Raw genomic sequence first — 15,618 nt, forward strand, 5'->3', positions numbered from 1 at the left:
GGGGTTGGGGAGCACTTTGTGACAGAAAGGGGACTGCTAAATGTTTCCCATCTCTGTTTGTAGAGGAGCTTAAAAATGGAGGCATAAGACATATGGTTTTCTCTTCCACATTTTCATCAGGCTGAAATATGCTTGGCCCCAGTCAGTCTAAACCTCGGCCTAGGCTCTCTCCCCTTGAACTGGCAAAATGGTTGGCCAAAAAGGATGGAGTGGAGAGAAGAAGGTACATGTGAATTCCAGCCAGTAACCTCAAATTGCTGCGTCCCTGTCAAGTAGTGCTCCTTTGTCTTTTAAGAGCTACAAGAAATGCAGAAATTCAACAGATGTAGACCTTCCAAGTGTCCCTATTTTCCAGGGACATCCCTCATTTAGATAAGACATCCCAGTTTCTGACTTGATCCCAGAATGTCCAACTTTTCCTTAGGGTGTCCCTATTTTCATTGGAGAAATGTTGGAAGGTAGGGAGTTATCCGGCCCCCAAGCCATCTGAAGACAATCCTGTATAGCAAAGTTTTTTTAAAAAATGTTTAATGTTTAATTATCTTTTTATATATGTTGGAAGCTGCCCAGAGTGGCTGGGGCAATGCAGGAAGATGTGGGGGGGTATAAATAGTAAAATTACCATTATGGAACGGGACATCCCTGTTTTCATTGGAGAAATGTTGGAGGGTATGCATATGCAGCCAGAGCCCTCAGTTCAGGGGGCCCTCAAGACAGTGCTACTTGTAGGCCTTGCCCTAGTTAGAGTGGTATGGGCTACATTTGTAGTCCAGGTAGAATGGTAAAATCTGAATTTGTTGTGGATTCCCTGCATTCCGAATTGGCACAAGCTCTTCTTGGTGTCCTTCTACCTGCTGATAGCGGACTGTAAGCTATTGTAATTAGAAACTGACTTAGAGCCGACATATCAGTGCTGGGGAAGCAAGGTATGATCAGAAATTCCTACTTGCTGTGTTGATCGCAGTGGGTCTCAGGTCATGACATTCACCTGGGTGCCATTTAATGACACCCCAGGTTATCAAAACATGGCAGGCAGCCACTTTGGATGAGAGCCAAGGTTTGCTTACATTAAGGAGTTTCAGTGCCACCCACCCAAGTGATGGGGATGTTCCTAATTTCATCTGTGGAAAAGCCCTGCTCAAAAGAGTGACAACTCTAAAACCATCTGCAGCAGCACGACCAGCGCACCTCAAAGGTCTGTTTTGTTTCTCCCATGTTGCATGGTGAGCACAAGTTCACACTGTTGTATAACAAGTGCAGTTTATTATGTACAAATCAATTTACACGAGTATCCAGTAGCATCAGCTGTAAACCTCATTCCAGGCTTGTTTTTCAGTTGCCTTATGTTTCCATTCTCTTCATACACAGCCCCATGGCACAAGGCCTCGGAGCCTGGGACGAATGTTGCACCTTCCCATTGTTACGATTGGCTCCAGCTTGCTTCCTGTAGCACCACCAATCTGAGGCTATGTTCAGTTTTTTTGCCTGTTGCACAGCTCAGTTCTGTGGATGAGTTGTAAGAAAGAAGGCTGCAGTTCTACATCAGCTTCCCTGGGAGTAAGCTCCGTTCAGCTCAATGGGACATACTTCTGATGAGACGTGTAGGACTGCATTGTAAGCCTCCCTCATCAAGTTAATTTATGTTTACTCCAAGTAAGAATACATAAGATTGCAACTTTAAACTGTTTGCCTTCCCTCTTTTTAATTTACTTGAATACAATCCCTTTTGTGGTGGAGGAATATTTTCTAAGCATACAGAAAGCTGGTGTAGCATAATTCGTAAGATATGAACTGCAATACAGTGGTACCTCGGGTTAAGTACTTAATTCGTTCTGGAGGTCTGTTCTTAACCTGAAAGTGTTCTTAACCTGAAGCACCACTTTAGCTAATGGGGCCTCCTGCTGCTGCCGTGCTGCCAGAGCACGATTTCTGTTCTCATCCTGAAGCAAAGTTCTTAACCCGAGGTACTATTTCTGGATTAGTGGAGTCTGTAACTTGAAGCGTATGTAACCTGAAGCGTATGTAACTCGAGGTACCACTGTATAAGATCAGAAGTCCTTGGTACAGATTAACTTCCTTGAGCCACATATACTCTCTGGGTAACCTTAGCCATTCACTGTTTACTCAGACTCAGCCCTTCCCTCGTATATAATGGATAATTCAAATCTCACCTTCCAGGGCTATTGGTAGGATCACTGCAATTAATTTATGTGAAGTGTACTGAATGCTTGACACACTATATAAAAACTACTGCATGAAACTGCCTTCATGTTTAAAAAGCCCTCCAGTGGTATCATGTTGGCACTGATTTGTCAATCCAGCCATACAGCTTGATGAATGGAGAAAAACAAGGGGTACATAGGAAATTGACTTGCATGTTTTTATGACCTGAAAGGGATCTCTTGCTCATCTGGGGAGCAACAAAGATAGAAAATAAATAGAGTACAATAAAATAGCTAGCTGTTGGCCATCAGTATACTTAAATTCCCAGGCCTGATCTCTGTTTCAAATGTGGCTGGTTTCCTATTTGCTTGTGTTGATTGCCTCTTTTCCATCTGTCTTTTCCGCACTTCCAAGAGGCCTGCTGAGCCAGAACAAGAAGAGAAGGAAGCATCTCATTGGGGAATGTATGGTATTTAACAAGCAGGTATTTCAGATACAACTCTTTTGGGGAACAGGTGGTATTGCAGATAGGTAGGCTCTGTAAGAAGAAAGAGAAGGGAATCAACAAGGCTGTTTGCAATGAGGGTTGGAATATAATAAAAATGGACCCTCTTGACTATGTATGGTGTCCCCCATCCCTCAAACAGGGGATGGTGCAAATCCTCTGTGAAGCTAGCAGAATATCTAAATTAGGAATACTAAGATTTTAGGCTATGCATTTCCCAATCCCATCTCAAGCTCTTTGATCAGAAATGAACGGTTCTATAATTGTGGTTAATTACTCAAGTGTACTTCGGTTCCTTTGCGTGCTGATTGCACAATTTTGGTGTTAGAGGGATGATTATTTTTATATACTTGTACAGACTTCAAGTTTGTTTTAATGAGGAACTGAACTTCTCCACAATGAAATCTGGAAGTGGAGCCCCAAATCGAGGACAGTGCCTGGAATATGGCGCATACCGCACCAGTCATGAGCTCAATGTTCTGAGATATATTGCAAGAGAGACTAGCTTGTGGAGACCTGCCTCCCACGAGCATAAAGCAATAATATTTGTAACAGTTCCAGCCTCCTGCCCCCAGTCTACCAAAACTTAACACCCAATGTTGTTTTGTGCAGGGTTGTTTTCTGTCTCACCATCGTAGCAGTCGGGCATCTTCAACACACCATCGAAACACTGGCTGTCGGCCGTAAAACTGCAGGTCTTGTTCTCACTACGGCAGAAAAATGTGACAATTTCTCCATGATGAACCAGACCATCAGGGATCTCATAGACCCAGAGCTTACGCCCTTGGTAGATCATCCGGCTCCTCTTGGCAGTGATGGGACAGCGGGCTGGTAAGGGTAAGAAACAAAGCCTGTTAAGTACAGTTGACAGACCCATTGGCTTTTCACCATCTGGAACAGCAAAGACAATGGGGGTGCTGGTATGGAATCTAATGGATGGGTTGGTAAAGTAATTGTCAGTATGTAAAAAGCAGTGGGGATTAGGAGGAAAGTACCTCTGCAGTAGGGTAGTTGGGACCAGTTTCCATTCTCCAGGCAAACCACTCTGTTAGAGCCATCTAAGAGGAAGTCCTTGTTACACAAGTAATAGATGACAGTTCCCACAGGGTATTCAGACTGGTGCACAGCAACCAGGGTTGCTTCAGCAATATTGGGGGGTCGGGAACAGGTCACAGCTAGGGAGAGAAAAAGAAAAGTATTCTAAGTATGTGTGTGTGTGTGTGTGTGTGTGTGTGTGTGTGTGTGTGTAAATGGATGGAAAGGATGTACAGATAGAGAACTCATGGATGGGTGTTTATTTGGATTTATGAACAGAGAAATAAATATGGAGTGATGTATAGAAGGATGATGGATGCTTTATTGGGTAGGTCAGCATGTGTATGTGTGAATGGATGGATATATCAGCCTATTGGTTGGTAAAGGCAGAAGTTCCTTCGCCTTTGACTCAGAACTTATAATGTACTTCCAGGTGGAGTTTCCTCTGGTTTATTTGAGGTATATGTGGTGAAATGTGTGGATCTGTGTTACTAAGGAATAGAACATTTCTACTAATCAAGCAGCCAGAAAGAAGCTTGGTCCCCACCACCCCAATAATCTTAACTACTTACGGTGGCAGGTTGGGGCTGCATGTGACCATTCCTCATTCTCTTGGCATAAAAGAGAGCTGGGTCCCTCTAGGCGATATCTGTGAGGTAGGAAGAAGAAGAAGAAGAAATCAGAAGGAAGTATTCAGTAGCTTTCCGCTTGAGTCCAGATATAAGATAGTATTTATTAGATTTATATTTTGAGGCAGACAATGTTTTTATGCTTTTTAAAAACAGCTGACTGACTTTTTTATTGTTCTACCTCGTTTTATGAAATTGTAACATTATATATATGTTCAGACACTCTCAGTGGTGTTTTTGCATGAGAATGGTATGATAAAGGTAAAGGTAAAGGACCCCTGACAGTTAAGTCCAGTCGCGAATGACCCTGGGGTTGCGTGCTCATCTCGCTTTACTGGCCGAGGGAGCCAACATTTGTCCACAGACAGTTTTTCTGGGTCATGTGGCCAGCATGACTAAGCTGCTTCTGGCGAAACCAAAGCAGCGCACGAAAATGCTGTTTACCTTCCCCCTGGAGCAGTGCCTATTTATCTACTTGCACTTAGACGTGCTTTCAAACTGCTAGGTTGGCAGGAGCTGGGACCGAGCAATGGGAGCTCACTCCGTTGCAGGGATTCAAACCGCCAAACTTCCAATCGGCAAGCCCTAGGCTCAGTGGTTTAGACCACAGCGCCACAAATAAAATAAAAGAAAATGGGATGTGTATGCTGATCAGCGTGTTGGAGTAAGTGATGGAGTTGAGGATAGTTTTATTTACATCATTTCTAACACGCTCTTTAGCCCAGAAAGACACAAATCAGTTCTAAGACAGTCCCTGCCCTCAGGCTCACAACCTGAACAACTGACTTACCCATAGTCACACCAGTAGTGCACTTCCTTTCCTGTGTTGTAAGGGCCCCCTTCATGGGATCCATTTTCGATCTCTGGTGGAGATTTGCAGTGGGATGGTGGGTTAAGAGCATCTGATAAAGAAGAGGAAGGGGGAGGAAAAAAAATGCTTGATAAGTCTGTATCCTTGGTGCATTAGACCAATTGTTGGATTTTGTTTGTCATCTGGTGGAGGCACTGTAGTGGTGGAGGGTTATCAGTGGCTGTTCTAGATTGAATAAGAGGTGCTTGCGAGCTTGGTCCCTCCTGGTAATTATTGATGACAATGGTAGGAAATGGTTGATTACCTTCACAGGGTAAAGTGAAGCTCCACTTCGCGTCTCCTTGGCAGCGACTTACTGCCACTTCCTGCCCATCAGCCATTATAAATCCAGGCTTGCATGTCACCTCCATTAAGTCCCCAAACATAGTGGATTCCTGGACCAGTTGTGTCTCTGCATTGTCAATTGTCACCGGCCATGCACACCTCAAGCCTTGGAAGAATACGGAAAGAAAGATGGTGGCTGATGAGAACCCGGAATTTTGTGGGAAAGAGTTGAGCCTGGATTCTCAGGGTCTAGTGATCCATGTTGGAAGAAGAACTCCTGGGTTCTTGTGAGGAAATAGAAGGTCTAATGGACAGAAAGAGATGAAAACCAGGAGCACTGATCTTTTGGGGTGTAGTAGGTTGAAGCAACAGGGAACTGGCAATCAGGAATATTGAATTTTCTTAAATGGGGCAAAGGAGGGGTTAAGGAATCTGGAGACCAGGACTCCTCTGGAAAAGGAATAAATGGAAGGCTAGATGCGAGAGCAGGGCTGGGAATACTAGAAAACAGTTCTTTGCACCTAATGGGATGGTGAATGTGGGCTAGGTGGTGTTTTGGAGTTATGGGAGCCAGAAGAGAAATGAAACCTGTTTCATAAGGAAAAATGAGAGGCTATGACCTAGCATGTTGGGATCATTGCAAGTGGAATGTGATTGGAGATGTGCAGGGAGGAGAAAAGGATCTGGGAACGATTATTGATTATTTATTGATTTAAAAAAAAACAACCAAAGTAACTCAAAGCAACTTTCAATATATAAACAAACACATACATATCTTGAAACTGACATAAAACTACAAATCTTAGGTTCTTCTGGAATAGGGGATCAAGACTGGCTGAAGTTTGGAGTTTGGGAATCAGAAGTATCAAGTTCTCTAACCTGGTTTAAAGGATTTTTTTTCTGGTAACAGAGCACTTCTGAAATCTCTATAAAGTGGCTAGGGCAGAGTTAGGTAGGAAGGACTGGGAAGCATGTAAATGCCTGGATTTTCTGTGAATATTCCTTTGTGTGGACTAGGTAGTCAAGTTTCTACCTGTAGAAATGCAGCTCATTCCACATTCCCCGTCACATTCACACTTCCTGCTTTTAGAGCATCTGCGGCGCTCACAGTTCTTCTGGCACGTCTGCCCTGTCAGCATTGTAAAATTCTTCTTCCGCAGTGGACATTTGGGGTCAGTCAGATTCCTGACTGCAAATAGAAGAAAAGATAAGTGGTTACACAGATACGAGGGAATGAGACTGGGGAAAGAGGCGAGTGATATACAATCGTATTTAAGAGCTATGTCTGTGTGTCTATAATGGGGGAGTCGAAGGTGAAAATACCTTCCTTCCCTTCCCTAACACATAGCTGTCAACGTTTCCCTTTTTTTTAGGGGAAATTCCCTTATTCCGAATAGGATTCCTCACAAGAAAAGGGGAAAGTTGACAGCTATGCCCTAAGAAGAAGCTCCAAGATGCTTTGTTGCCTCAAACAAAAAATTCAAATAGTGTCTCCTCCTCAAGGCGATACAAAATATCACAGTAAACTAAATAATTGGCAGTTGGCCATCCTTTAACGTTGTTTTGAAATCTCCCATCTCATGGTAGTCCTGGTCCTGCTTTTCCCTGTGGTGAATGAGATAATTTCGGCATTGTGGCTCATTTCCTCCTAGCGAGCTTCTCAAATGTGCCTCAGCTGAACCTAATTTTTAAGCTGTGCCTCATTACTCTTGCAATGTCTCCGACTCCTGCCGTGTGCTTGTTTGTTTAGGTTTGTGTACAAGCAGGATGTCAGACTGAACCTAAATCTGAACTCAAAAAACCAGGCAGAACCTTCACCCCCCCAACCGAATTGTAACAGAATAAGAATTATTATCCGTTGAATCTGTTGACAGCAATCAACAACAATTGGGTTACCTGTTAGAATATGAACCTAGCTTTTTTTTTTTAAAAAAAAGCCAAATCTTTTGTTTTTATTATTTTTAAAAATTCAAAACCGTTTGTAAACTGCTTATTATTAAAACAATATTTAAGTGATGTACACTAGAACATAAAAACCAATCCCCCCCACCCTAAAAACAGCATGTTGTGCTAACCCCACCGGCTCCAACCAGAATGAATCATGATGAGCATATAAAAACAAAATAATATCTGGAGATTTTGGGAAAGATATTTGGGGGCTGCTCAGTTAAGAGAAAGGCTGACAGCAGGGAATATCCACTGAGGTGGCAGAGAAGTGAGAGACACAGGCTCCCAGATGCCTTTAGGAAGCCTGAGAGCAAGGGCCCTCTCCCTCCTGTGGTTGTCACCAACTGGTATTCAGAAGCCTATCGCCTCTGACTGGGGAGGCAGATTGTGGACTTTGTGGCTTGTAGCCATTGAAAGCCTCTACCTCAGCGGACTTGTCTAATCCTCTTTTAAAGCCATCCAAGATGGCGGCTATCACTGCCTGGTGTGGCGGCAAATTCTGTAGTTTTACTGTTTATGTACTGTGTGAGGAAGTACGTTCTTTTGTCTGTCCTGAATCCTCCAAAATTCAGTTTCATTGGATGTCCATGAGCTCTAATGATATGGCAGAAGGATTCCCCCCCCCCTTCTCTATCCATGTTCTCCATGCCATGTGTAATTTCATAAACTTCTAGCCTTTTACTTGCCTCTTCTCTAAACCGAAAAGCCCCAAATGCTGCAACCTTCCCGCATTGGGGAGTACAGTGGTACCTCGGGTTACATACTCTTCAGGTTACATATGCTTCATGTTACAGACTCCGCTAACCCAGAAATATTACCTCGGGTTAAGAACTTTGCTTCAGGATGAGAACAGAAATCGTGCTCCAGTGGCGCAGCGGCAGCAGGAGGCCCCATTAGCTAAAGTGGTGCTTCAGGTTAAGAACAGTTTCAGGTTAAGAACGGACCTCCGAAACGAATTAAGTACTTAACCCGAGGTACCACTGTAGTTGTTCCATCCCTTGTTTATTTTGGTTGCGCTTTCCTTAACCTCTTCCAACTCAACAATATCCTTTTTGAGGTAAGGCAACCAGAACTGTACACAGCATTCCAAATAGGATTTACCCATGGATTTGTGTAACCACTTTATAATATTGGCACTTTCAGTTCCTTTCCTAATGATTCTTAGCAGCGGTAGCCGGTGCCACCCCTTGGAAGGCAGACACATGGGGGCTGGCCGAAGGCAACTTGAGGTTGGTGGGGCACTGCCCCATTCACACTAATGGGCTGTAGTTCCACCGGCTGTAGTTTCCCAGTCCAAGGTAGACGACATGTTCCGGTCAGGGTTGTACTCCCTCCAAAACTCTTATTATCACGTCATTCACTTTCCGAAGCAAGTTGGGTCCATCAGTTACCCTGGTTCTCTTACAGATGACAGAATCAATGGTGGCCTGAGCAAAAGTCCCAGAGTTGTGTTCCCTGTCTGCTAGGCTACCGTATTTTTTTACAAATAACCATGAGTCTTGACTGTGTACTTGCAGTCTCAAATGTGGGGCTGAAATTCCACATATGCGAATGTCGAAAGGCTACTTTGTCACTGGTCCTGATTACTGGAAGGGTTACAAATGGACCAGAAAGAAACTTCTTTGGCATGCTGTTCCCATAGTTTTAAGAGCCTTTTTGCAAGTGCCAGTGAAATCAGCCAGTGGAACTTTCCACAATATGGAGATAATAAACATTATCACCTGCTAATTCCTGCAAAAGTAATTGTGAGCATGACAGCAGTTGCTAGGGTGTTAATGGGAAGTAACACTCATTTGAAGAGATCTTGAGACTTTGGCTTAAATATATTCTGTATGGAAGGGCATGAGGGTTAAAAAGAGGGATATTTAGAGCTTTGTATCTTAAGCAAAATGAACATTTCCTTCCTTTCCAAACTTGAATGAGAAAAGTTGTGATGCTGGCAATGGCCACCAGGTGGAGAAATATATACCGGTACTTGGCTTGAAAAGCTGCCTTTTACAAGAAATGCTGTCTACCTGTTTATGTCCATACATGTTGTTGCTTTTTTAAAAAAAATATTTATTTTAATATTTAGACTGCAACACTCGAAGGTGCCATGTGAGTAGCAATACATCCAAAGGTAACACGCCTAATTATAGCTGACCCAGAAAGGAAAAAACCTCCAAAATCCATAGCTGGATTTTGGGAAAAAACACCCCCCCCAAAGATCCACTTTTATAAGGACCAACCAAATTAAAAAATAATGGCAAGCTTTTACATTCTCCAGAGCTCTGCAACAGGCAAAGTGTTTCAGAAAACAGGAAGAAAGGGACAATGGGAAAGTACAAGGAAAAGTACAAGAATTAGATTGGATGTTGTAGCTCTAACATCAGCTTGTAAACTCAGTTCCCAAATTATATTGCACCGAGGTACAAATTTTAATGGTCCTGTAAGCTAACAAAATTAAAATAAAATGCTCAGAATATTGAATAATAAATATATAAAAAATACTATTATTAAACAGCTTACATTTAATAACATGACTTATGCAGTCCGTCATGAGGATGCTTTATTTCTGCAGGTAAGAACCTAGCTATGTAGCAGTCAGTGTGCTTACCCTGATGATCTGCAAAGTGAGCCTCAGTTGCCTTGTTTGCTTTGTATAAGCTAAATTGCAATAGTGCTACATCCATTCTGCAGTCACGTTACTTCACATAGCCCTCTAAATTCAAGAACTAACGTGGGGGAGGGACAGGAAACCTATTTTCTGGGATTGGTAGGAGATATATATATATATATATATATATATATATATATGCTTTTAATTGCAGGGGAAATGTGATATCCTTGAAATAGAAGCGTGAGCTTAAAGAAAGATGTCTGGATCTTTCTCAAACCCATTAATCCTCGACAACACATTAGTAACAACTGTGTGCATTAAAAAAATTTTTTTTGACAATTTGCACCATGAGTAGATGGATAGATACATTGATTTAATAATAGACAGAGATAAAATTAGGCATAAAAGCTTGATACTTCCCATTTTAGAAATTGTACACTGGATGGAGAGAGAGAGAGAGAGAGAGAGAGAGAATATGTGTGGGAATAGGGAGAAGAAAAGTGAATGGAAGTTAGGAAAACAGCAGAAAGAAAGAAGCCTTACCTGGCAATCTTACACAGTAGGCAGAGAATAAGGTATCTGGTTGGCCACTGTGAGGACAGGATGCTGGACTAAATGGGCCACTGGCCTGATCCAGCAAGCTCTTTTTAAGTTCTTATGAGTAAGGGGCTCAGACTTCAGTGAGCTAACTAGATTCCTATTGTAGCTCAGCCCAATTCCAGTCTCTCTCTTTGTATGCTTGGCTTTTGCTTCAGTTTTCTTTCTATAAAAAGTGTTGAAAGTGACTGCGAGGGAAGGGATTCTGGTTATACACCCTCAGTTTTAAGACTGCAGAGCCTAGAAATCTAAATATATGCAAGTGTCTTTATGAGGGTAGAGCGTGTTAGGAAAATGGGAAACTATTTGGACACGGGACAGGTCCGAGAAGGTTAAGAGTCCTGGCATCTTAAAGTATGTGTCAAAAGCCAACAGATAGTTCAGGATATATAAATTCCACAACTCTGTGGCTCTACAGTTCCTTCTCACAAAGTGGTGCTTTATACTTTGGGCTGCTTGTATTCTGTGATCCTCTCCAAACACAGAATGAAAACAGAAAAATCTGGCACCCTGAACCTTTAGTGAAAAACGCTTTAGGGAAAAGTACAAAGGGGTGAGAGAAAATGAACAGATAATAAAGTGTTCATGGGAAGCTGTCCTATACCAAGTCAGACCATGGTTCATCTAGTTCAACACTGTCTGCACTAACTGGTAGCTAGCAAGTCTCCAGGATTTCAGACTGCTTTCTCTCCTAGCATAGATTGAACCTGGGACTGTCTTCCTGCAAAGCAGCTGCTCTAACACTGAGCTTATGGCCCTTCCAACCTACTCGTCTTTGGGGGCAGGGGAGAGTATATTATTTTCTCCTGTGTCCTGTTTGAGGCACACAGCTGGTACAGCTGGGGGTTTTCTGCTCCAAGTGGCTGAGCACTACAGTCGGGTCCCCAGAACACTCCAGGACCCCCTGCAACATCGCAGCTGATGCCAGGATATATCATTTCACTGATATATCACTGATATAACAATTTTCACAAAAATTGTTGCTCTAACTATGTTTGGCTTGCTTGTGCCCAGCAGCCTGGATTTATATAAGATGGTAGCTTAAATTTGAAAATGGGCCGAACGCAAATACAGTGGTACCTCGGGTTACATATGCTCCCGGTTACAGAAACTTTAGGTTACAGACTCTGCTAACCCAGAAATAGTACCTCAGGTTAAGAACTTTGCTTCAGGATGAGAACAGAAATTGTGCTCCGGCGACGCGGCAGCAGCGGAAGGCCCCATTAGCTAAAGTGGTACCTCAGGTTAAGAACAGTTTCAGCTTAAGAACGGATCTCCAGAACAAATTAAGTTCTTAACCTGAGATACCACTGTACAATCTTTCCACAGTGTGTAGAGATGGAGCACAGCTCTAGGGCCGGTCCAAGACATTTTTCTCCCTGAGGTAGAATAGCAAATGCTGCCTTCCCTTGTCCCTCCCTCAGCAAGTCAAGAGCTTTGAGTTTTGTCAGTGGCTGGAAGGTGGAGCGGAACTGGCCCAAGACATATTGCTGCCTGAGAAGGAGCGGCAGATGGCACATAACACACCTGTCCTGCCAAAGTGAAGGCACATAGTAGTACCTAAGGCTTGCTTTGGCACATGAGACAGAAAATCTCTCACACACGCCTCTCCCAGGAAATAAAAAAGAAATCACAATAATCTAAATCGCTGTTGTTATTTTAAATCACCATTATTTATTAATTTATACAATCCTTAATGAAAGATAAAAGTCTCCCAAGCAGCTTGCCAAATATAAAAACTAATCACACAATTCTGTTGCCCTTTCATGATACCCCAAATCATGACTGCCTCACACTTCCTAATGGTAGAGCCGGCCCAGCATTGCTCACTGCTTAACGTGCTGGACGTCCCAGGTTAAACCCCTGTCATCTCCAGTTAAAAGGATCAGCAAGGAGCTGATGGGAAAGACCTCTTTCTGCAGAGCTCCTGCCTGTCAGACAACAGAGGACTAGATGGATAAATAGCCTGACCTAGTATATGGCACCTACCGACGTTCCTAATATAGCAGCTTGTAAGGAATATGAGGAAGGGGAGGTGAAAAGTCAGGTAGAGGGACTGAAAGCAGAAAAGGGGTGAAGCGACTGTGGGGACTCACCTCCCACTTGTCCAGAGCCTTGTGAGAACCAGAGAACCGCCAGCAGTGCCAGGAAAAGGAGCGAGGACATGATGCGAGGAGGATGCAACCCGCGTCTCTTGATTACACCTAAGTTTTGGGGAGACAGGTTCTTTCCTGCGTTCTCTGGGAGAGAGGCAACGGTTAGCTGGTCCAAGGAAAGTTTTTGGGAGTGGGTATTAGCGCCTCCTAGATAATGCAGTTTGAGACAAGGGGGCAGAGACACAAGATTCCTGGGTGCTCTGAGAAAGGAACCAAAATTAATGGGTGCCAGGGTGGCAGCCGAAGCTCCTGGATTTTGTCTTGCAGGCTGACGGGACGGCCTTATAAGTAACTGGGGTTTGAGCACCCCTCTGAAATATATGTCCATTTCTCCCACTGTGTGTCCAAAGTTATTCATTAACAAGGCCTGGATGGGACCTTGCCAAAGGGCAACCTGCCTTCCACATTTGTCACAGGGAACTCTGAACTCCAAAGCAAGACAACAGACAGCTGGGGGGGGGGTCAGCATACAGAGAGGAACCCAGGAGTCCTAAACCTCCACAAATCCCACACCTGCCTAAGCCCTACTCTTCTCCAAAAAGGATCACCCTAACTCTCTCCACTCTGGATTTCTCTGCTCCCCCAGAGAATCCAGAAAAGCTGGCTCCCTGTTGTGAGTCTTCTTTAATAGCACCACTTTATTCTTCCACAATTGCATTCAGGAGGCGATCCTTTTAGTATCTCAGCTTCTCCCCTCAGCTGCTTTCACCAATCTCTTTAGATTTTCCTTACTCTTGCTCAGAAATTCTGGTTTCTTCAGGGAGTGAGAAAGAAATCCCATGGGTGTGTGCGTGTGCCTGGTGTGTGGGCGAGAGAGGGGTGGATACCAAGGCACCTGGTGGGTTTTCTTAGTGGGCAGCACAATGTAGAAAAAGAGTTAGAGGGGAGAGATCCCTGGCTGCTTCTGTGGGGGGAGAGAAAAGCCTTCCCAGCGATTCCTCTTTAAACTCTGACTCCTCCCCCTCCTCCCCCCTTGCTCAGCCTCAGCCTCCCCCGTCCAAATCTCCCATTCCTGGGCGAGAAACAGACACAGCCCAAATCCACAACCTGTTTGTTTCTCTCTCTCTCCATCTCTCTCTGTCTCTCGTTCTGTGGAGCTGTTGCTGGGAGCTTTCACCTCTGCCTCTTCTCTTTTTTTTCCATCAGCAGTTTTGGCATTCTCCCTATCACTATCTTCTTCTCTTTCTGTTCTCTCTTTCTCTTTTTTACTCCATTCACCTCTTCGTTGCCCATCCCTCCTTCATCTCCCATCCCTCCCCATTCCTTTTTCTCCCCATCCATCCTTCTACATCCCTCCAGTCCTTTTCCGTCCTCCATCAGTTCTCCACTTTCCACCTCTTCTCTCATTCATTGCACGATCCACGATCCACCGGTCCCTCTTCCTCATCCACCCATCTGCTCCCTCCAGCTCCCATATCTTTCTTGCCTGCTTTTAATCGCCTCTTCCCTCTGGTTCTTTCCTACCCCTCCGCCCCTCCCTCTTGAAGACCCTAGCAGTTAAGGTGCTGGGGCTTCCCCCAGGTGGCACCATGGCGCTGCTGAGCTCCCCAACAGAGACTGAATGCTTGACTAAGCCGCTTTTCTGCCGCAAGGGGGCGCTACGCCAGAAGGTCATCCACGAGGTGAAGAGCCACAAGTTCACCGCTCGCTTCTTCAAGCAACCCACCTTCTGCAGCCATTGCACAGACTTTATCTGGTGAGAGAACCTGACCCTGTGATGTGACCCTATTTGCACTGACCCCCTGTAACCCTTTGCCTTTGATCTTGCCACCCCTTTTACTGCTGCTTGTGCAATCCTGCGCCCCACATTCCATAACCCTGTGGTCCTATCACTCTTCTCCATAAAGGGCTACCTTATTCAGGGCTTCCTGTGTTCTGTAGTTCTGTCTAGATGCAGAAACAGTAGCAAGCACAGAATTCAGCACCCTGATAACCTGATTGTTCTGTTTTTATTTTTTTAGGTACCTTTCTAGTCCTCATTGTGGTTGTGCAGATTAGTCTTGGGCCATGCTTGGTGAAATCTCTAAAACTCAGAGGTTACTAAGTAGGAATTCTAGTGGTTAGGGGGTAAGGCTGCAGTGTCCTGTGTAAGTCCTTGTTCGTCTCTGTAACAAAAAAGTGATGCTAATTTATGTAAAATTTGGATAGGTCATATAATTTCTTGCTGGAGAATTTGGGCAGTCTTGGTCCTGAAGTTGAGCTGACCAATGGTCCTGTCCTCCCCTACCATTACTGGCTTTTATTTCAAGTTTTTTTTTAACTAAGGTATCTACTTTTACTCTGCCTCCCAAGATGATGCCAAGGTTCAAACGGAGGAATTTATACAAGCAAAGTGATTCTCTCTCTCTCTCTCTCTCTCTCTCTCTCTCTCGTCTTCCTTCTTGCAGATGTTCCTTGTCCTATAATCCCATTACTCCTCTATATGTCTCTGAAGCCCCATAGATCTACATGGTCTGATCACCTTTTACCACCCTAGTTTTGTTTCTGTAGATTTTCCTCAATCTATAAATCCATACTTCCATCCATTCAGCCTCTTATTTATATTTATTGTATTTGCATGTAATACCAAGCCTTTGGCACAATTGATCTAGTTAGTTCTTTCCAATATATCTCTACATCTTGCCATATCCTCTGTCCCTCCATCTCCCCCATAACCCATGGCCCTATATAATTCAGTTTGACCCTGCAGAGCCTTTAGTTTCAGCCAAGAGCCCCCATGACTACCTGTGTGTATTCTGTGCTTCTCTCTTTTGCCCACATTTCTGCTTCTGGGAAATCTAATTCTGCAATCAGAATGTGTTGGGCGAATTGAGTGTATCAAAATGTATTATGCAAATTAAGTGTATTTGCGT

The 15,618-nt window shown here is 43.9% G+C and overlaps 2 protein-coding genes across 2 annotated transcripts in view; one reads left to right on the forward strand and one right to left on the reverse strand.

The window, feature by feature from the left end:
- Nucleotides 1-1,243: 1,243 nt before the first annotated feature.
- LOC310829419 (beta-2-glycoprotein 1-like) lies at nt 1,244-13,693 on the reverse strand. Its single transcript, XM_083707826.1, has 8 exons — nt 12,707-13,693; nt 6,501-6,656; nt 5,448-5,633; nt 5,123-5,234; nt 4,276-4,352; nt 3,664-3,843; nt 3,299-3,496; nt 1,244-2,701 (listed from the first exon to the last, which is right to left on the reverse strand). Exons 1-8 carry the CDS (start codon nt 13,233-13,235, stop codon nt 2,637-2,639), a joined length of 1,503 nt encoding a protein of 500 aa, XP_083563952.1. The 5' UTR covers nt 13,236-13,693; the 3' UTR covers nt 1,244-2,636.
- Nucleotides 13,694-13,779: 86 nt separating this feature from the next.
- PRKCG (protein kinase C gamma) overlaps nt 13,780-15,618 on the forward strand; it is a 50,382-nt gene continuing 48,543 nt past the window's right edge. The window contains exon 1 of the mRNA XM_083707811.1: nt 13,780-14,462. Within this exon, the coding sequence (XP_083563937.1) occupies nt 14,296-14,462 (167 nt within the window). The 5' untranslated portion in view covers nt 13,780-14,295. The remainder of the gene's footprint in view (nt 14,463-15,618) is intronic.

The sequence above is a fragment of the Podarcis gaigeae genome (genome assembly GCF_964106915.1).
Source record: "Podarcis gaigeae genome assembly, chromosome: 13".
Lineage (NCBI taxonomy): Eukaryota > Metazoa > Chordata > Lepidosauria > Squamata > Lacertidae > Podarcis > Podarcis gaigeae.

What these genes read in the sequence shown, in the direction of transcription:
- LOC310829419 (XM_083707826.1), bottom strand. Translation starts at nt 13,235, where the DNA reads ATGCTGACCCCCCCCCCAGCTGTCTGTTGTCTTGCTTTGGAGTTCAGA. An exon ending in CTTCACTTTACCCTGTGAAG is followed by an intron (nt 5,235 to 5,447) that starts GTAATCAACCAT and finishes CTTCTTTATCAG; the next exon opens with ATGCTCTTAACCCACCATCC. An exon ending in CCAACTACCCTACTGCAGAG is followed by an intron (nt 3,497 to 3,663) that starts GTACTTTCCTCC and finishes TACCCTTACCAG; the next exon opens with CCCGCTGTCCCATCACTGCC.